This window comes from Anomaloglossus baeobatrachus, chromosome 6, assembly GCF_048569485.1.
Source record: "Anomaloglossus baeobatrachus isolate aAnoBae1 chromosome 6, aAnoBae1.hap1, whole genome shotgun sequence".
In the NCBI taxonomy this organism is placed as follows: domain Eukaryota; kingdom Metazoa; phylum Chordata; class Amphibia; order Anura; family Aromobatidae; genus Anomaloglossus; species Anomaloglossus baeobatrachus.
The window spans coordinates 572,960,452-572,978,395 of record NC_134358.1 but is presented as its reverse complement, the minus strand read 5'-3'; the positions used below and the strand labels follow the sequence as shown (position 1 = coordinate 572,978,395).

At 45.8% G+C, this 17,944-nt stretch overlaps 2 protein-coding genes across 3 annotated transcripts in view; one reads left to right on the top strand and one right to left on the bottom strand.

Moving 5' to 3' along the window:
* The window catches only part of LOC142243711 (uncharacterized), a 161,955-nt gene extending 145,059 nt beyond the window's left edge, over nt 1-16,896 (bottom strand). Inside the window, exon 1 of the mRNA XM_075315888.1 lies at nt 16,795-16,896. Coding sequence (XP_075172003.1) covers nt 16,795-16,864 — 70 coding nt within the window. The 5' untranslated portion in view covers nt 16,865-16,896. The remainder of the gene's footprint in view (nt 1-16,794) is intronic.
* LOC142243699 (uncharacterized) overlaps nt 1-17,944 on the top strand; it is a 272,143-nt gene that overhangs the window by 207,629 nt on the left and 46,570 nt on the right. The gene's annotated exons all lie outside the window — the stretch shown is intronic.

The following is a 17,944-nucleotide window of genomic DNA, read 5'->3' as shown; positions in this document are numbered from 1 at the left end:
TTTTTTTTCTTCCCACTTTTCCCCCTCTTCTTTTCCCTTTCTTTTGTTGTCTGCTATTCTTGTTCCAGTTCCATAGATTCCTCAAGTAGGTCGGAGTTCTCCAACAGTTCAATGTTTCATGAACCAGGAATGTTCAAGACTCAGTGGCTTTATGGCACCAACGTATTTGATATATTTCTATATGACTGTCAAACGTTTAGCTCATAACTCTTCTCCACTACAAAACAGTTTGCAAGTTATTCATTTTTGCATGGTTATTAGAAGAGAATATTTTACTGTTGATTGACTCATGCCGTGACACTATAAATTATACATATGCTACTGCAATGTCATATTTCAAATGTTATTGTCTTGGACTTTTCAATAAAAGATGGTTGAAACTAAAAAAAAAATGTTTTTTCTAATATCTAAATCTGTGTCTTCTCCCTTTGTTTCTTTCTATTACTTCTCGTGTTTCCTTGTATAAATGAGAATAAGGATGATCCCTCTACAATGTGACAGCCCTTCAGATAATTGTACATAGCCATTAGGTCTCCTCTTAACTTTGTGTTTTGCAAGCTAGACATCCCCAGATCCTTTAACTGTTCCTCGTAGGACAGTTTGCAGTCCGCTCACCATCCTTGTAGCTTTTTCTCTGAATTTGTTTGTTTTCACCATCTTTTTTTAAAATGTGATGCTCAGAAGTGGACGCAGTGTTCCAGATGAGGTCTGACCACAGAAGAGCAGAGGATGACAATGACTTCACGTGATCTAGACGCTACGCCTCTCTTAATACATCACGCAATTTTTTACATTCAAAAAGCCCTTTGTCTTCCATCACATCTCGGTGATGTATTGTTCTATTGCTGCTACTGGTTAATATGGGGATGAAATAAATAAATATCAAAGAGTTGAATTCTCCTGTAAAAAGATCCATGTTATGGTGGGAGGCGCTAAAGGCTAAGTGTGATGTTCTTTGTATTCAGGAATCTCATCTTCTGTTAGCGGATTCCGTTACATTAAATAACAGGGTTTTTTTTGCCAGTCTGAATAGTAGAAAGAAAGCTGGGGCGTGCATTTTTATTCAGAACACCCTTCATTTTCCTTGCATTCTCAATGTTCAGATTCTGGAGGGCGGTTTATTATTTTGGTACGTTCTCTTAATGTTGTGTATACCCTTGCGTCTGTCTTTTCTCCTAATAGGTCTCAAATTAGCTTTAGGGCTGAGTGGACCCGGACTTTAAAAGTCCATATCTGCGAAGTTGCAAAGATGCCAGGGTGCCGGGTGTACGATCCGGTTCGGCACTGGGGAAATTAAAGGAAAATTAAAGAAAACAAGAATTAAGCGAGCGCTTTATACTTACGGAGACTCAGTGTCATGGCGGCACACTGCTTCTGGGTCGCGCATTCACTTCCTGTACTACACATTAGGCTCATCGCATACACACAGGTTTCTGTGCTTTCCCCGCCTCCCCGGCTGTCCGGTCGTCTATGATTGGTTGCAGTCAGACGCGCCCCCAGTCATCGTTCATCGCAGCTCAGTCATTGTCTGCACTCACACAGCGGGAGGTCTTGTTCCATGGCTGCTCGCTGTAATATTCAGATGTAGCAGAGCTAAATCGCCGTGGGATCTCATGTGGATTACTTTGGACCTGCAGGGGTCTGTTGGGGTTAATAAAGTGGTGACAGAGGGTGTTTTTTGTCTTTTATTCCAAATAAAGGATTTTTTCAGTGTTTATGTTTATTTACTGCCACTTACAGATTAGTGATGCGGGGTGTCAGATGCCTGAGCCATTACTAATCTGGGGTTTAGTAGCAGCTGGGTGCTGGTATTAACCCCTCATTACCCCGACTGCCAATGCATCAGGGCATTCGGGAATAGCCAGTAAAGCACCGGGCTTGTGGCATCTAATGGATGCGGCAATTCCAGGCGGCTGGAGGCTGATATTTTAAGGTTTGGTCTCTCCAGCCTGAGAATACCAGCCCCTATCTGTGGGGCTTTATTTTAGCTGGGTATCAAAACCGGGGGGACTGCACGTCATTTTTTAAAATTATTTAGGTTAAAAAAAAAAAATAAAAAAAAAGCTGCATGTGGTTCTTCTGTGATACACAGCCAAAGTAAGCGCAGGGCTGGGGCTGTACCCTGCTTATCTTTTTCTAACTCCACATGGACATGGAGCTGTTTAGAATAGAAGAGGGGGTCTGGGGGTGAGACCAACAGACAGGGGAAGTGCAGGGGGGGGGGGGCAATCCTCACCTATCATTATTATGATGGACGAGAGGAAACATCACAACACCCACTAACCTGGAATGAGCCCATACATTCTCACAGGGCTGTGGAGTCGGAGTCGGTATAAAATGGACCGACTTCAACTCCTAAAATATATAATAAATTGGGTCCAGCGTGCAATGCAGAATGTGCTGAATATTTATTCATAGGAATTTGGGAAAGTTCTGAAATGTCCTATAAATGGCGGTTTTATTCCTGATCTAAGGCTACATTCACACACAGCGTTTTTCCTGCGTTTTTTGAGGATACGTTTTTCAGGTGCAAAAGCAGATCAGCTTTTGAAAAACCGCATCACCTGAAAGGTAAAGCTAGCGATGTCGCTGGTGAAAGCACCCGCCCCCGTCGGTTGTGCGTCACAGGCAAATCGCTGCCCGTGGCGCACAACATCGCTAACAACCGTCACGCATACTTACCTGCCTAGCGACGTCGCTGTGGCCGGCGAACCGCCTGCTTTCTAAGGGGGCAGTTCGTGCGGCGTCACTAAGCGGCCGCCCAATATAAGCGGAGGGGCGGAGATGAGCGGCCAGAAAATCCTGCCCACCTCCTTCCTTCCTCATTGGCAGCGGCCGCAGGTACAATGTTGTTCCTCGATGTGTGCTGCCGCAGGAACGACGAACAACATCGTACCTGCAGCAGCAACGATATTTGAGATTAGAACGACGTGCCAACGATCAACGATGTGGTGAACATTTTTGATCATTAACGGTCGTTCCTGCGTTTCACACGCAACAACGTCGCTAAACGAGGCCGGATGTGCTTCACGAATTCCGTGACCCCAACGACATCTCGTTAGCGATGTCGTTGCGTGTAAAGTGGCCTTTATACCCGGAAATTGTTAGAGATGTTGCCCATGTGGTTACGGCTTTGCCTCCAACCCAAGTTACTGTAGAGAGGTTCTCTATCCTTAAAATTATTAGGTCAGATTTGAGATCATCTATGAAGAAGGATCTGATGGAGGCAATTCTATTTCTTAGAACATATTCCTAGACTACACAAATGTTATTTAGAATGCTTTTGTTGAACACTGTTTTTTGCCACTTACATAGTTTATTACATAGTGTTATACAATGTGTTCAACAATATCCTGTCCACCGCAAATTAACTTGAGAACGGCGGCAGCTATAGGCATAGAAGTGGTGTCTTGGTATAGTAAAGTAGCCATGCGCTACGCAATGAAACCACCTATAGCGCCACCTGGTGGAAAACAACGGCGTTAGCATTTTTATCTCGAAAACAGAACGAGAGAGGAAAAAAAGTGAATTACAAAGCTGAAGGGCATCATCAATTCAATACGAATCGACACCTTACATACAGAAATGCTATGATTAAAATGTGTAAAACTCACAAGGCTGCGGACGTGAAGCGATACCTCATGGAGACCTTCCTAAGTCATTGGGTATTGTGGCTGTGTGGAGTGGCCTCCGCTCACCTGACGTGACCCCATTGGACTTCTTTCTGTGAGGTCACATCAAACAGCATGTGTATGCGACCCCTTCACCAACATTGCAGGACCTATGACGACGTATCACAGATGCTTGTGCAAACGTGCCACCTACCATATTACCAACGTGCAGCAAGATACAGTATGCTGTGCAGAGCCCAGATGTGCATTGCAGCTGACGGGGACCACTTTGAGCATCAAAGTTAAATGAGCGCCATATGCGTGACCAGCATTCAATGTTTTGGGGGGGGGGGGTCATGGGTTTCATATCATAGCATTTCTGTATGCAAGGTGTCGATTCATATTGAATTGATGATACCCTACAATTTTTTACTTCACTTTTTTTTCTCTCTACCTTGTTCCGTTTTTGAGATAAAAATGCTAATTCCAATGTTTTCTACCAGGTGGCGCTGTAGGTGGTTTCATTGCGTAGTGCATGGATACTTTACTATACCTAGACACCACTTCTATGCCTATAGCTGCCCGCCATTCTCAAGTTAATGGCAGTGGACAGGATATGGGTGGACACACTGTGGGTGTGTGAATATAATATATATATTTATATAAAAATCTATATTACATAGTGTATTGCATATTTACAATTTATTACAGTTTGTGTTCTAAAGTTGCCAATAGAGATGAGCGATGTTCGAGGTTCGCCAATTTCATGTTCGAGTGATTTTGGGGGGTGTTTGAGTCGTTCGATGAGCTCGAATGATTTGATAAAAGTTTGGTAGTTCGAGTTACGTTCGAGAACGGTTCGATCACCAAAAAGCGTAGCTAGTGACTAGCTGGCTTCTCACTGATAGTGTGAGTCACAGTGACTCACACTATTATCAAAATTCAGCGTATAGTGTGCGGTGGGGACGGGGTTTAGATCAGTGCTGCTGCGGAGTGCTGAAAGAATGGCGATCGCCAATTTTTTTTTAACCGCGCGTACAGTGGGGCGGGCCAGGCTGTAAATTACAGACACACACAGCAAAGTGGATTTTTGCCAGACAAGCAAGGGCATGTGTCATAGGCTGTGGATGTCACATGTCCTTGCCCTATAAGACCCAGCCATTTTCCGCGTCGCCGCCATTATCTCTCTGCTGCGGGTGGGCAACAGTCACCGCTCCCGCTGCGGCTGTGTGCGCTATAGAGATACAGTGCAATCTACACAGTGCTTTAGGGATTAGGGACTACTTGTAATTTCAGCCCTTTTCAGGGCTGCATTACAGCCGTTCATAGCCATTGTTGCTAGGCAGGTCCGTCCGTGCAAACGCTGTGCAGGGTTTTATATAACAGCGTCTGGTTACATCAGCTCAGGCAATTCCTTAGTGCATTTTTTCATTGGCAGGGATAGAAAATGAGGCTTCCTTTGCTGTCCAGCTACCTACAGCACCTGTGCATTCTACACACCTGCCCATTTTTGCTACGCAATTTTCATTGCCACAAGTGCTGCCATTGTTAGGGCCATACTTTCATTGTCTGGGATAATCAGTGTTGGTTCTTCAGCTGTCAATAAAAGCTAGACCACCTCTGCATTGTACACCACCTCTCCATTTTTGCTACGACATTTTAAGTGTCCAATCTGGTCACAAACAAAATGAGTGGCAAAAGGACAGATGCTGGTGGAAAGGAAAAAGGCGAAAAGGCGTGTTGGAAAGGGAAAAAAAAAAAAGTTTGTGTCCGTGGGGTAGGTGGTAAAGCTACAGTAACATCTGCTGAAGAAAGGCCATCTTCCAGCAAAAGTAAGATGTCTACTACTTTCCGTGGACAATCTGAGGTGATCCCTTTTTTACGGAACCGAAAAACTCTAACAAAAGGTAGATGATGCACAAAAAAAACAACATGCTTTAATGGATCTCAAGTGCCCCAACAAGTGGCCTCTCCTCCACCTCAACATCCAAAAAAAACCAGTCCTCTGAGTTGTCACCCCAATCGCACTTGCTTTCTTCCAGCTCTCAAGTCTCCAGCAGCCCTGCAGAGTATGGGGTAACAGAGATGGGTGACTCTGCAGAGCTGTTCATTCACACTATAGCCTGGGAATCAGAGGTCTGCTCCCAAGCTACAGTGAGTACAGACCAGGAAATATTCTGCAGTGATGCTCAGAAGCTTTGTGAGTCAGATTCAGGCCCTGATGACCACGTTTCTGAGCATAATGTAGACACTCATTCCCAAACTGTAACTCCTCTTTTTGGAGACAATGAGGAACATACTGATGACGATGAGACGCAGATACCCGATTGGGATGACAACTTAACTATTCAGTCAGGGCATGATGAGGTTAGGTCTGAGGACGAGGGGAGTGCAAACACACTGGTTGATGATGATGTTGTAGATCCCACTTACTGTCAACCCACAGTCAGGCACTCGGAGGTCAGCAGAGGCGGTGGAGGAGGATGCGACCGACGATGAGGTTACCTTGCGCCTTCCTGGACAGAGTCGGAGTACTGGAAGCACGTCAACAACTGCATCCTCAGCCACAACTCTGCCTCTCAGCACAAGTCGGGGTGACTCTGCAGGTCGCATGGGCTCTAATAGTTGCCTTGCCTGGTACTTTTTTTGACATCGCAAAGGATCACCCAACTCATGTGATCTGTAAAATTTGTCTCCAATCTGTAAGTAGAGGCCAAAAACTCACTAGTTTGACTACTTCGTCAATGAACAGTCACATGAATAACAAGCATAAGTCCCGGTGGGAAGCTCACTGTGCTACAATACGGCCTAGTGGAGCGGGCCAACCACTGTCTGCCCCTTCAAGTGCATCCGCGCGCTCTTCGTCCTCTGACTGTGGGGACAGCTGTCACACATGCTTTTCAACGCAGACCTTCCACCTCTTTAACCGCAATAGGCAGTTTGATTGGCAGGTCGTCGGTTGTTTTGGAAGGGGAAACAGGTGCTGGTGTAGAGCTCACTCAGACATCGAGAGCACCAACTTTGGATGAAGTCAACATAATGTCCCGCCTGCACTTTCCTCACAGACCAGCAGTTTTCCAGGGACACCCTACTCAACGCCGTCTCCGCACAGCAGCCAGATCTCGATCCCTCAGATGTGGACAATTAAAAGACCATTTCCTCCTAGCCATGACAAAGCTAAGAGGTTGACTTTCACCCTCTGCAAGCTGTTGGCTACAGAAATGCTACCGTTCCGCCTGGTGGACACAGAGGATTTTCGGGACCTTATGTCCGTCGCTGTGCCCCAGTACCAGATGCCCAGTCGCCACTACTTCTCCAAGAAAGGCGTGCCTGCGCTACACCAGCATGTCGCACAGAACATCACCGCTTCCTTGAGAAACTCTGTGTGTGACAGGGTGCATTTCACCACCGATACTTGGACCAGTAAGCATTGACAGGGGCGTTACAGGTCATTGACTGGGCACTGGGTAACTATGGTGAGCGATGGAGAAGGGTCTGCTGTACAAGTCTTGCCGTCCCCATGAGTTGTGTGTCAATCCTTGCTTCTTGCTCGTTATTGTCACTTCCACCTCAAAAACCATCTCAAGAATTCGACCTTTTCTTACCGTTGACTCTGCAAAAACTCTTACTGTCGCTCTCATTCATTCTCGCCTGGATTATTGTAATTCTTTACTAATTGGTCTCCCTGTTACTAAACTCTCCCCTCTCCAATCCATTCTGAATTCCGCAGCCAGGATCATTTTCCTCTACAACCGCGTCACTGATGCCTCTGCTCTTTGCCAGTTATTGCACTGGTTGCCTGTTACAGAATCCAATATAAACTTATCACTCTCACTTACAAAGCTCTCCACAGTTCTGCACCACCCTACATCTCCTCCCTCATCTCTATCTATCACCCAACCCATGCCCTCCGCTCTGCTAATGACTTAAGAATGACATCCTCAACAATTCGAACCTCCCATTCCAGTCTTCAAGATTTCTCACGAGCTGCGCCTATGCTCTGGAACACACTACAAAGAGAAATCCGATTAATTTCCAACATCCACACCTTTAAGCGGGCCCTAAAAACGCATTTCTTTAGACTAGCCTATCACCTCACTTCCCTGATCTAATCTAGTCCCTTTCTGCCCTTCAAAAAATTTACTTCCAGTTCTTGTCCCTTGTACCTGTATAAATTCTCACCGACGGGTTCATGCAGCTGCTTTTGAATACCCTATTAAAATCGATGGCTGGACCATATATGACAAGCTTTTCTCCCCTCCATTCACCTTTTGTGTCTCCCCTACTTCCTTATAGACTGTAAGCTTACGAGCAGGGCCCTCACTCCTCCTGGTATTTTAATTTTGTTGTTTTGTGTTGTCTCATATTGTCTGTACATGTCCCCTCTTAATTGTAAAGCGCTGCGGAATATGTTGGCGCTATAGAAATAAAACTTATTATTATTATTATTATCATCCTCTGTATGTCGAACTTCCTCTACTGCTTCTGCCTCCTCAACCTCGTCTGGGTCCGCCACTTCCGCCCAAAGCCTGTCTGGTCAGGCCACCCGCATTGTAACTGCGCACAAGGAATCCCGCGCGCCTCCCTACTATACTGGCAGAAGAGCTCAACGGCATCAGGTGGTCTTTACGTTGAAATGTCTGGGAAATAAGAGTCACACAGCTGAGGAGTTGTGGTCAGCTCTGTAGAGCGAGTTTAGTAAATGGTTGTCTCCACTCAATCTGCAGCCAGGGAAGGCCCTGTGCGACAATGCTGCAAACCTGGGTGCGTTCCTTCGCCGGGGCAATGTGACACATGTGCCTTGTATAGCTCACGTGTTGAACCTTGTTGTCCAGCAGTTTTTAACCCACTATCCCGGCCTAGATTGGCTTCTGCACAGGGCACGGTCACTCTCTGCTTACTTCCGCCGTTCAACCGGCGCAGCTGACCAATTTGCATCGCTCCAGAAGTCTTTCGGCCTGCCGGTTCACCGCCTGAAATGCGATGTGCCGACACGCTGGAATTCGACTCTCCACATGTTGCAGTGACTGTGGCAGCACCGCCGAGCACTGATGCAATAAGTCATGACGTATAGCCTGGGCCAACGAGATGCAGAGGTGGGGCAGATCACCCTCATGGAGTGGTCTCAGATCCAGGACCTATGCACCCTTCTGCACAGTTTCGACATGGCGACGAATATGTTTAGCGCTGACAATGCCATTATCAGCATGACAATTCCAGTCATTTACATGCTGGAGCACACGCTAAACACTATTCGGAGTCAGGGGGTGGGACAACAGGAAGGGGAGGAAGTATAGGAGGATTCATATGCGCAAGGGATACCAGGATCTACAAGGTCCAGATGTTCAGCATCACCATGGCGGCAGGCATGGGACGGTGGGGGAGAGGCATTAACAAGGGCGCATGGTAGCAGCCAAACTGTTGAGGAAGGTGCAGGAGACCAGGAAGAAATGGAGGACGAACTGTCGATGGGCATGGACGACTCAGCAGATGAGGGAGACCTTGGTCAAATTTCGGTTGAACGAGGTTGGGGGGAGATGTCAGAGGAAGGAAGCACGGTTATCACCTCGCCGCCACAAACACAGCAAGGACTTGGTCCGCATGGATGCGCAAGACACATGAGCGCCTTCATGCTGCACTACCTACATGACCCTCGGATTGTCAAAATTAGAAGTAATTATGACTACTGGTTGCCACACTATTAGATCCTCGGTACAAGTCCAAATTTTGTGAAATAATTCCAGACATAAAAAGGGACGCACATATGCAGGAGTATCAGCAGAAGCTGTTAATCTTAGTTCGGCTTTTCCACCAACACCAGAGGTGCACGGAGCATGGAGTGAATCTTCCAGTTGTAACTTGCCAAGCATGGGACTTGTCTCGTCATTATCAGTCAAACCGTACTTGCGACACCGTATCTGGTGCTGGTAACATCAATTTTCTGGAATCGTTTCATAATATTTTTAGACCATCCAATACAAGGCCACAAGAGACGAAGTCTGACACATAGTCAACGGCTGGAGAGGATGATACAGGAGTATCTCCAAATGAACATTGATGCCATGACTTTGCAACTGGAGCCTTGCTCATTTTGGGCTTCCAATCTTGAAAAATGGCCAGAGCTCTCCACTTACGCCTTGGATATTTTGTCGTGTCCAGCTGCCAGCGTGGTCTCGGAACGTGTCTTCAGTGCTGCTGGGTGTGTGCTGACAGATAAGCGCACGCGTCTGTCCAGTCACAATGTGGACAGACTAACGTTCATCAAGATGAACAAGTCGTGGATCCGCAAGGACTATTACCCCTGTGTCATCCTGGGGAGAGTAAAGGCTGGCGTATTTTTGACTGTGCTTGATGCAAATCAACATGTCCAGTTTGCAATTGGGGCACAAGTGATGCCACTGAAGTGGTGTGTGTGGCCCAATTTTTGGAAAAAAGGGAGACTCCGCTTGGAGTCCCTTTGCTCTGTTTTTAAAAATAATCCAAGATGAACAAGTCATGGATCAGCAAGGACTTTGCTACCTACCCCGGTATCATACTGGGGACAGTTAAAGGGAATGTATCGTCATAAAAAAAAAAAAATTCAATAACTGAAAAAATGTAAAGTAATAATGTTTTAATGTTTTTTTAAAAAAAATTTTTTTTTAATTGAGCAAAATAGTTAAAAAAAAAAAAAAGATAAATAAATTGATATTTTCCACTGTTAAACACTAGGGGGAGCAGCTTTTGAAATCCTACAGAAATCCCACTGTAGAGAAAGCTCACATTACAGCTGCAGTAAAGTGGGCGGAGTCTGCTCTCCTGTGTGTGATGGCACGCCACCCCCCTCCCAATCTGAGTGTTTACAACAGATAACAGAGAATGACATGTAGGGACACAGTGCAGAGCCATTTTGTTGGTGACCAGAAATGTCTAAAGTGTCACCAAGGACAGCAGGAGTATCACCCAGGATAGGATTAGATACACAGCCGTGCAGACCGTATCACACAGGAGAGGATTAAATACACAGCCGTGCAGACAGTATCACACAGGAGAGGATTAAATACACAGCCGTGCACACAGTATCACACAGGAGAGGATTACATACACAGCCATGCAGACAGTATCACACAGGAGTGGATTACCGTATTTTTCGGACCATAAGATGCACTTTATTTCCTCCAAATTTGGCAGGAAAGTGTGGGGTGCGTCTTATGGTCTGAAGCTGCGGGGTAGGGAGCTGTGGGGGAGTCAGCGCTATGCAGTGGTATCACAGTAGGCAGGGAGGGTCGCTGCTGCAGGATGCCGGCTGCTGGAGAAACCACGTGTGCCCGCTGCTTAAAGTCAGTGAATATTCATTAGCTGCTCCCCGCCCACCTCTCTCTGCAGTCAGCGGGTGTGAGGAGCAGCTAATGAATACTTGTTTAATGTAAACCGCGGTCACACGTGGGAGCTCCAGACGCCGGCTTCCTGCAGCGGCTGGGGAGACTGTGTGTCCGCTGTGAAGGAGGCAGGAGCAGGGTGCCGCTGCAGTCATATCTGGCCCGGGGGGAAGTGCAGATCACTGCAGTGTCCGGGCCAGAGCACGGCATACCCTTCACAGCACAGCCGCAGTCTCTGTGCTGAGGGCTCAAATTACTTTCACTTTGCTCCTGCTGCCTTTACACTAGAGGTTACTAGAGATGGGGAGACAGAAAGCGCAAATAGGGTCTTACCCGATATAACTTGAATGATAAGGAGAAAAAATATACACTCACCTGATATGGTTGTGCAAGTCACAACTCCTTAGATCGCTTATGAGTGTCAGCAAGGTTAAAAGCAGCGGCCCCGAAAAATAGAAGTATATGGAAAAGGGGGGAAAACGGGTTTAAACCGCGCTAAAAACCACAATGCAGGATTAATGAAGAAGTTTCTTTTTTATTGCAGCATTCCAACGCGTTTCGGAGACAAGGACCGTCTCCTTCCTCAGGGAAAAAAAGAGAGAATTCTTCTTTTTTTCCCTGAGGAAGGAGACGGTCCTTGTCTCCGAAACGCGTTGGAATGCTGCAATAAAAAAGAAACTTCTTCATTAATCCTGCATTGTGGTTTTTAGCGCGGTTTAAACCCGTTTTCCCCCCTTTTCCATATAGCCTTTACACTAGAAACAGTCTCCCGTAGCTGACAAGGACCTACAGTGATGTAATGCAGAGGGGTGGCCAGAGCAGCACAGAACAGCACAGAGCCCGCCTCTTCATTACATCACTGCAGGTCCTTGAGATATGTGAGCCTTTGTTTGTAATGCCAGGACCAAACTGAAGCATTGATGAGCAGCACAACAGTAAAAGTAAGGCAATAAATAGTATAGTATACAAAGGCATTACTGTACACCTGGATGGGGTTGGATCATAATAATATATATATATACATATATATATATATATATATATATATATATATATATATATATATATATATATATATATATATATATATATATATATATATATATATATATATATATATCTTTACACACACATACACACACACTATATAACTATATACACACAGACACACACACATTATACACACACACACACAATCCAGATTGGAGGATCACACACAATGATGGGGAACATACATATTCCACGATGGGGGCCATATATACCTGGAAGGTACCCAGAATGGAGGATATGAGGACAGAATTTGGGGATATTATTACCTCAGTAACACTATCAGCAGTAAAATAACAGTGTGTCATGACCACATTCTTTTACTTTAATTTTATTTTTTTCTATTTTTTCCTCCTCTAAAACAAGGGTGCGTCTTATAGTCCGGTGCGTCTTATAGTCCGAAAAATACGGTAGATACATGGCTCAGCAGACGGGATCACACAGGAGAGGATTAGATACACAGCCGTGCAGACAGTATCACACAGGAGAGGATTAGATACACAGCCGTGCAGACAGCATCACACAGGAGAGGATTACATACACAGCCATGCAGACAGTATCACACAGGAGTGGATTAGATACATGGCTCAGCAGACCGTATCACACAGGAGAGGATTAGATACACAGCCGTGCAGACTGTATCACACAGGAGAGGATTAAATACACAGCCATGCAGACAGTATCACACAGGAGAGGATTAGATACACAGCCGTGCAGACAGTATCACACAGGAGGATTAGATACACGGCTCAGCAGTTTCACACAGGAGGATTAGATACACAACCCTGCAGACAGTATCACCGGTGCACATACAGGCCGACAGGTGGCAGGTGGAAGGGGGGAGGGTTGAACGGGGGGTGTTTTTGGAGACCGCAGCAGCGGCGGTACTCACATGCAGTGGCACACAAACACACACGGCGGTGGCGGCTAGAGCGGAGGGAGGGGGTGTCATTAGAGACTAACTTTCGGCGGCAGTAGTGGGGGCAGAGCGGGGGCTGGGGAGAGCGGAGGGAGGGGGTGTCATCGGAGACGGTAACGGGGGGAAAGGAGGGGAGGCGGCCCGTACTCTCACATCCCGGCGGGTGACAGGGGTAAAGTGGAGCAAACAGCATACAGCTGTGAGCTCCACAATGATGGCGTTGATCTCCTCCCTCTGCTGAGCCCAGGGGGCGAGTCCAGGTCACAGCAGATGCCCACTGTAACGTTACTGTAGGGGTCGGATCCCGACCACTTTTCTCTATGCACAGGGGCTGCCATAAAGGAGTAACTGTCGTTACACACACTCACACACACACACACACAAATCCAGTATGGCCCCCCCAGTGCCTCCAGTAAAATTAGATTTACATAAAAACCAAATAAGCTGCGATTTTCATTTTGTATTAAAAATACTTGATTTCATAATCACTATTTTTATTACAAAAATAAAAAAGCGCGATACATTCCCTTTAAGGTTGGCGTATTTTTGAATGTGCTTGATGCAAAACAACATGTCAAGTTTGCAACTGGGGATGCCACTAAAGTGGGGTGTGTGACCCAATTATTGGAAAAAAAGGAGACTGCTAGGAGTCCCCTTGCTGTGTTTTTAAAAATGATCCAAGATGAACAAGTCATGGTTCAGCAAGGACTTTGCTACCTAGGCCGGTGTAATCCCGGGGACAGTTAAGGCTGGCGTATTTTTGAATGTGCTTGATGCAAATCAACATGTCCAGTTTGCAAATGGGGCACAAGTGATGCCACTGAAGTGGTGTGTGTGACCCAATTTTTGGAAAAAAGGGAGACTGCTTGGAGTCCCCTTGCTGTGTTTTACATGATTTTAGAAGGGCATGACATGCTTATATCTGTGTCTCCTCCTCTTTTTACTTTTGTTTTCGTATAAGTATATGTCCTTGTCACTTTCCCATGTGTTTGTGGTGTCTTGGGAGTTGTTTGTCACCTTTTGGACACCTTTGAAGGTGTTATCTATGTGTTTGTGTTTGCCTGCCATTGTTTTTAATAGGGTCAGAGTTGGTTCGTCGAACTGGTCCTCCGTTCGACGAACCGAACCCGAACTCTAGGGGGGGTGGCTCATCTCTAGTTACCAATAAATATATTTTATGTTCTATCTAAATATTTTGATTATTGTATCATAAAAATGATTAAATGTCTGATGTTCACATTGTACTACAATAAATTTTTCACTTAAACATAAGCAATATATGTGGGAGTTGGAGTCGCAGGCTTGGATTACCGACTCCACAGCCATGCATTCTAAGCTCACAGTAGATGCTAGAGTGTATTGGCTTCTTTAGTTATGCTGCTTTTCCCGCCCACCGGGCGTCCTGTCGCCTGCGATTGGACAGTCAGTTGACACTCATGGTGGGGGCATGTGACTGCGCATCTCACTAACCAGCAGCTCAGTCAGTGAATGCGAGGCCTGGGAACAGCGTACAGCCATGCCGGAGCCTTGGTAAGTTCACCGCGCGCGCTGTCATTCTTTCTTTTCTACCACCATTTTTAATCTCCAGATTTTGCTCCCCATAGACTTATATGGGGCCAGATTCAGGACTGGATCCAGATTTCTTTTAAAAGGGAACCAAACATCAGGATTTTCGTATATAAAGGTAAAGCCAGGGCAGTACTGGCACTATCAGGCAGATTATCTACATACCATTAGTGGTCAGCTCGGACGTTTAGCCATTCAGATCCAAGAAAGTGAAGTTTAAAAATTTCGGCAGCTTTTTTATAGACAGTTGCACCAGCAGATAATATCCGGGCGGGTTATGCACATGATTTCCGTCCCCCCGCCGTCTGTTCCTACCTCTCTCTGGCTCTATGCTAATTTTTCTTTTTAGTAAACTGGCATCAGAGTTGGCGCCTGCGCACAGCGCTCATCTCCGGCGCCAGCTTTCTGAAGCTCAGCCTACCCCATGCTGTTTTAATCTTTCGACAGAGGGCGGAGCATGCGCCCTCACATCTTCTGCTCTCTTGTGACCGTGGGCACGCAAGGTCAAAACAGAAGAGAACAGCTGATTGGAGGAAACCGTGCAGCCCCAAGACACCGTGCCAGCGCCAGGACACCGTGCCAGCGCCAGGTTGAAGAAGACAGAAGACCAGGATTGTGGAGGGGTGAGAGGGAGTAATAAAGATGGATTCTCTAAGTGTGTCTGTGTATTTATTTATAATAAAGTATTTTTCTCTGTGTGGTGTCTTTTTTTAACCCTTTATTGGAGATTTTTAATGGCCAGGTCAAACTTGGCCTGACATTAAGAATCTCGGGCTTTATATCAGCTGGTAAAACAAACCTAGTATTAACCCCTTATTACCCAGTGTGCCACCCCCCCACCAGGGCTGCTGGAAGAGTTGGATACAGCACCAGAAGATGGTGCTTCTATGAAAGCGCCATTTTCTGGGGCAGCTGCAGAATGCAATTCGCAGTGGGGGGCCCAGAAAGCTTGGGCCACCCTGCGCTGCAGATTCCAGTCCCCAGCTGTCTAGTTGTACCTGGCTGGATACAAAAATTGGGCGAAGCCCACGTCGTCAGAGCTTCTTTTCCTTTAGTAAGCTATTGATCATCCTGCAATATACGATGACTTGAGTCCACATACACAGATGCCAGAAGAATTGTATTTACTAATAGTTTCTCTCTCCGTTTCATTGAAGCAGTAATGCCATCTGCAATTAAATCTCCTCCTTTGGACAGGCAAAACAGCAAGTTCTTCCACTCCTTTATGAAAATGTCAGGAGTTAAATTTTCAGCTTTTAAATGGGGGATGACGCAATTCCTTCAATTCAGCCACCTGTGTCCATTCATCTTAGTGTTACCTGAAGATTGGCCATGTCTTCAAGCAGAGGTCTACAAGAAGAGAGTCTCCAGCAGTTCTGAGATAGTTGCAGGCATCCTTTGTCTTCACGCTTATCTGTAGAGGACGAGCGTCACTACTTATGTACATAACGTGCAGCACAGGTTCATCTCAACTAAAAGCCAAGATCCTCAGATCAGGAACAGAACAGACATTTATAGGAAATTTCATAACTTTCCCAAATTCTTATGAAAAAAATATTCATCATATACTGCACTGACCCCCTGTACCCAATTTATTATATATTTTATGAGTCAGAGTTGGTCCATTTTATACAGACTCCACCAAAATGCACTCCGACTAAAGACTCCACAGCCCTGTGTCCAAGGCCTCATTACCCTTTAGAAAAAGTGTGAAGGGGCCACGGATTCAAGCTTGGCAGTGATAAGATCTGCCGAGGACTGGATGGGTGACGGTGAGAAACAGAGGGGCCAAAGAGGTGAACGGTAAGGGGAGTAAAAGTATTTTTTTTTAAAATTTTTTATTATGCCCCGGGGTCTGTAGAGACTTCATGGCATAATAAATTTTTGAAGAAAATCTTCACTGGAAAACATTATACAATTTGGCAAATTCTCCACTCATCTCTATGTATATGTCTAATAATTGCTAAAAGCTTCATGGTCCTGAAATTGGGCAAATCCTCCCCCATCAGCAGTGACAGCAAATGATGATGATATCGGCCACGGGCACGTAATCCTATTTCCCCTCCATGTTCGCGCTGTATCTTACATCCATATTATAAGAGCACAGCGGTGTTATCACATATAGCGCTATCACATTATCACCAGATATCATCTGTATTTATCTGAATGGGGGAATCTACGGCTGAAGAAACCGAGAAAACACAAAACATGAAACCTCCGGCCCAGAACTGTCCGGTCCAGAGAACGAGGAGAACGTGACTCTTCACTGCTTTATATAGTGGTGACTCCTCACCGGGGCGGTTACCTGCAGGATCGTCCTCTGTGCACCGATCACCACCACGAACATCACTTTCTTCCTCCATTATATCTGCAGTATTAAGAGTCTTCAGATCTTTACCCAGATTTCAGAGCTGTGAAAGAAATAATGGAAAAGTCACAGATGGAAGGAAAAAGTCTCGGGGAAAGTTGTAGATGACCAGAAAGGTTCAGTAAACGGGAGCGATCAACTTTCCTGATACGGCAGCTTTAGTAAATCCTTATATTCTCCATTATAGGATTCTGTCATGATTCGGCCACTCACTGTGTCCTGGACTCAGTGAGTGACAGCTCAGTTGTCCTATATATACAGGGGCGTGCTGAGTGGTCAGTATTCTGAGTGACAGTCCAGTGGCCCAATCTGGGCAGGGCTGTGCTGAGTTTCTTCCTGTTGTCTCCCATTCTGAGCGATTACCTTGCTAGTTTGCTGGCTGGTCTGACTATTGCCAGTTGTAGCCTTAGCTCAGTGGTGTGTGCCTAGTTTCTGGAGCTCTGGTTTTCTGATCTATTGCTCCCTGACCTTGCCTATGAGTTTTCCCTTGTCCCTTTGTTTTGATTCTCTACCTTTCTGGAATTCTCTGATTTTTGATTATGCCTTGGTCTTCTACCTCCATTTATGATGAGCTCTCCTGGTATCTGACCCTGGGCCTCTTGATTTCCCTGCCTCAGAGTTTGGAATGGGTTAATAGTGCCCCGGGTATATAAGGGATCCAGTGTTGCCTCGTATCGTGAAGAGGTCTTATTCCATAGTGAAACAGTCCTGGAATCTCCTGCCATTCACTATGGCATGAGACCTCTTCACAATACAAGGCGATAACTCCCCTCCATCCATTACATGCTCCAGCTCCAATAGCACAGAAATTGACCTTGTCCTGATTCCGACGTTTAAACTCCCCCTTCTCTATACCTACAAGGTGGCACCTATTAGGTTTAGGTCATTATCCAGGCAACACTGGATCCCTGATATACCAGGGGCACTATTAACCCATTCCTTGATATTAATATTAGGACCCTGTCGTCCATATTCTGGACTCCCATACATCTCATTAAGCCTATAACGACACCTATTACCTGTGTACCTACTAATACACCTACCTATCATATACACCACCTAGCCTCTTTACAGG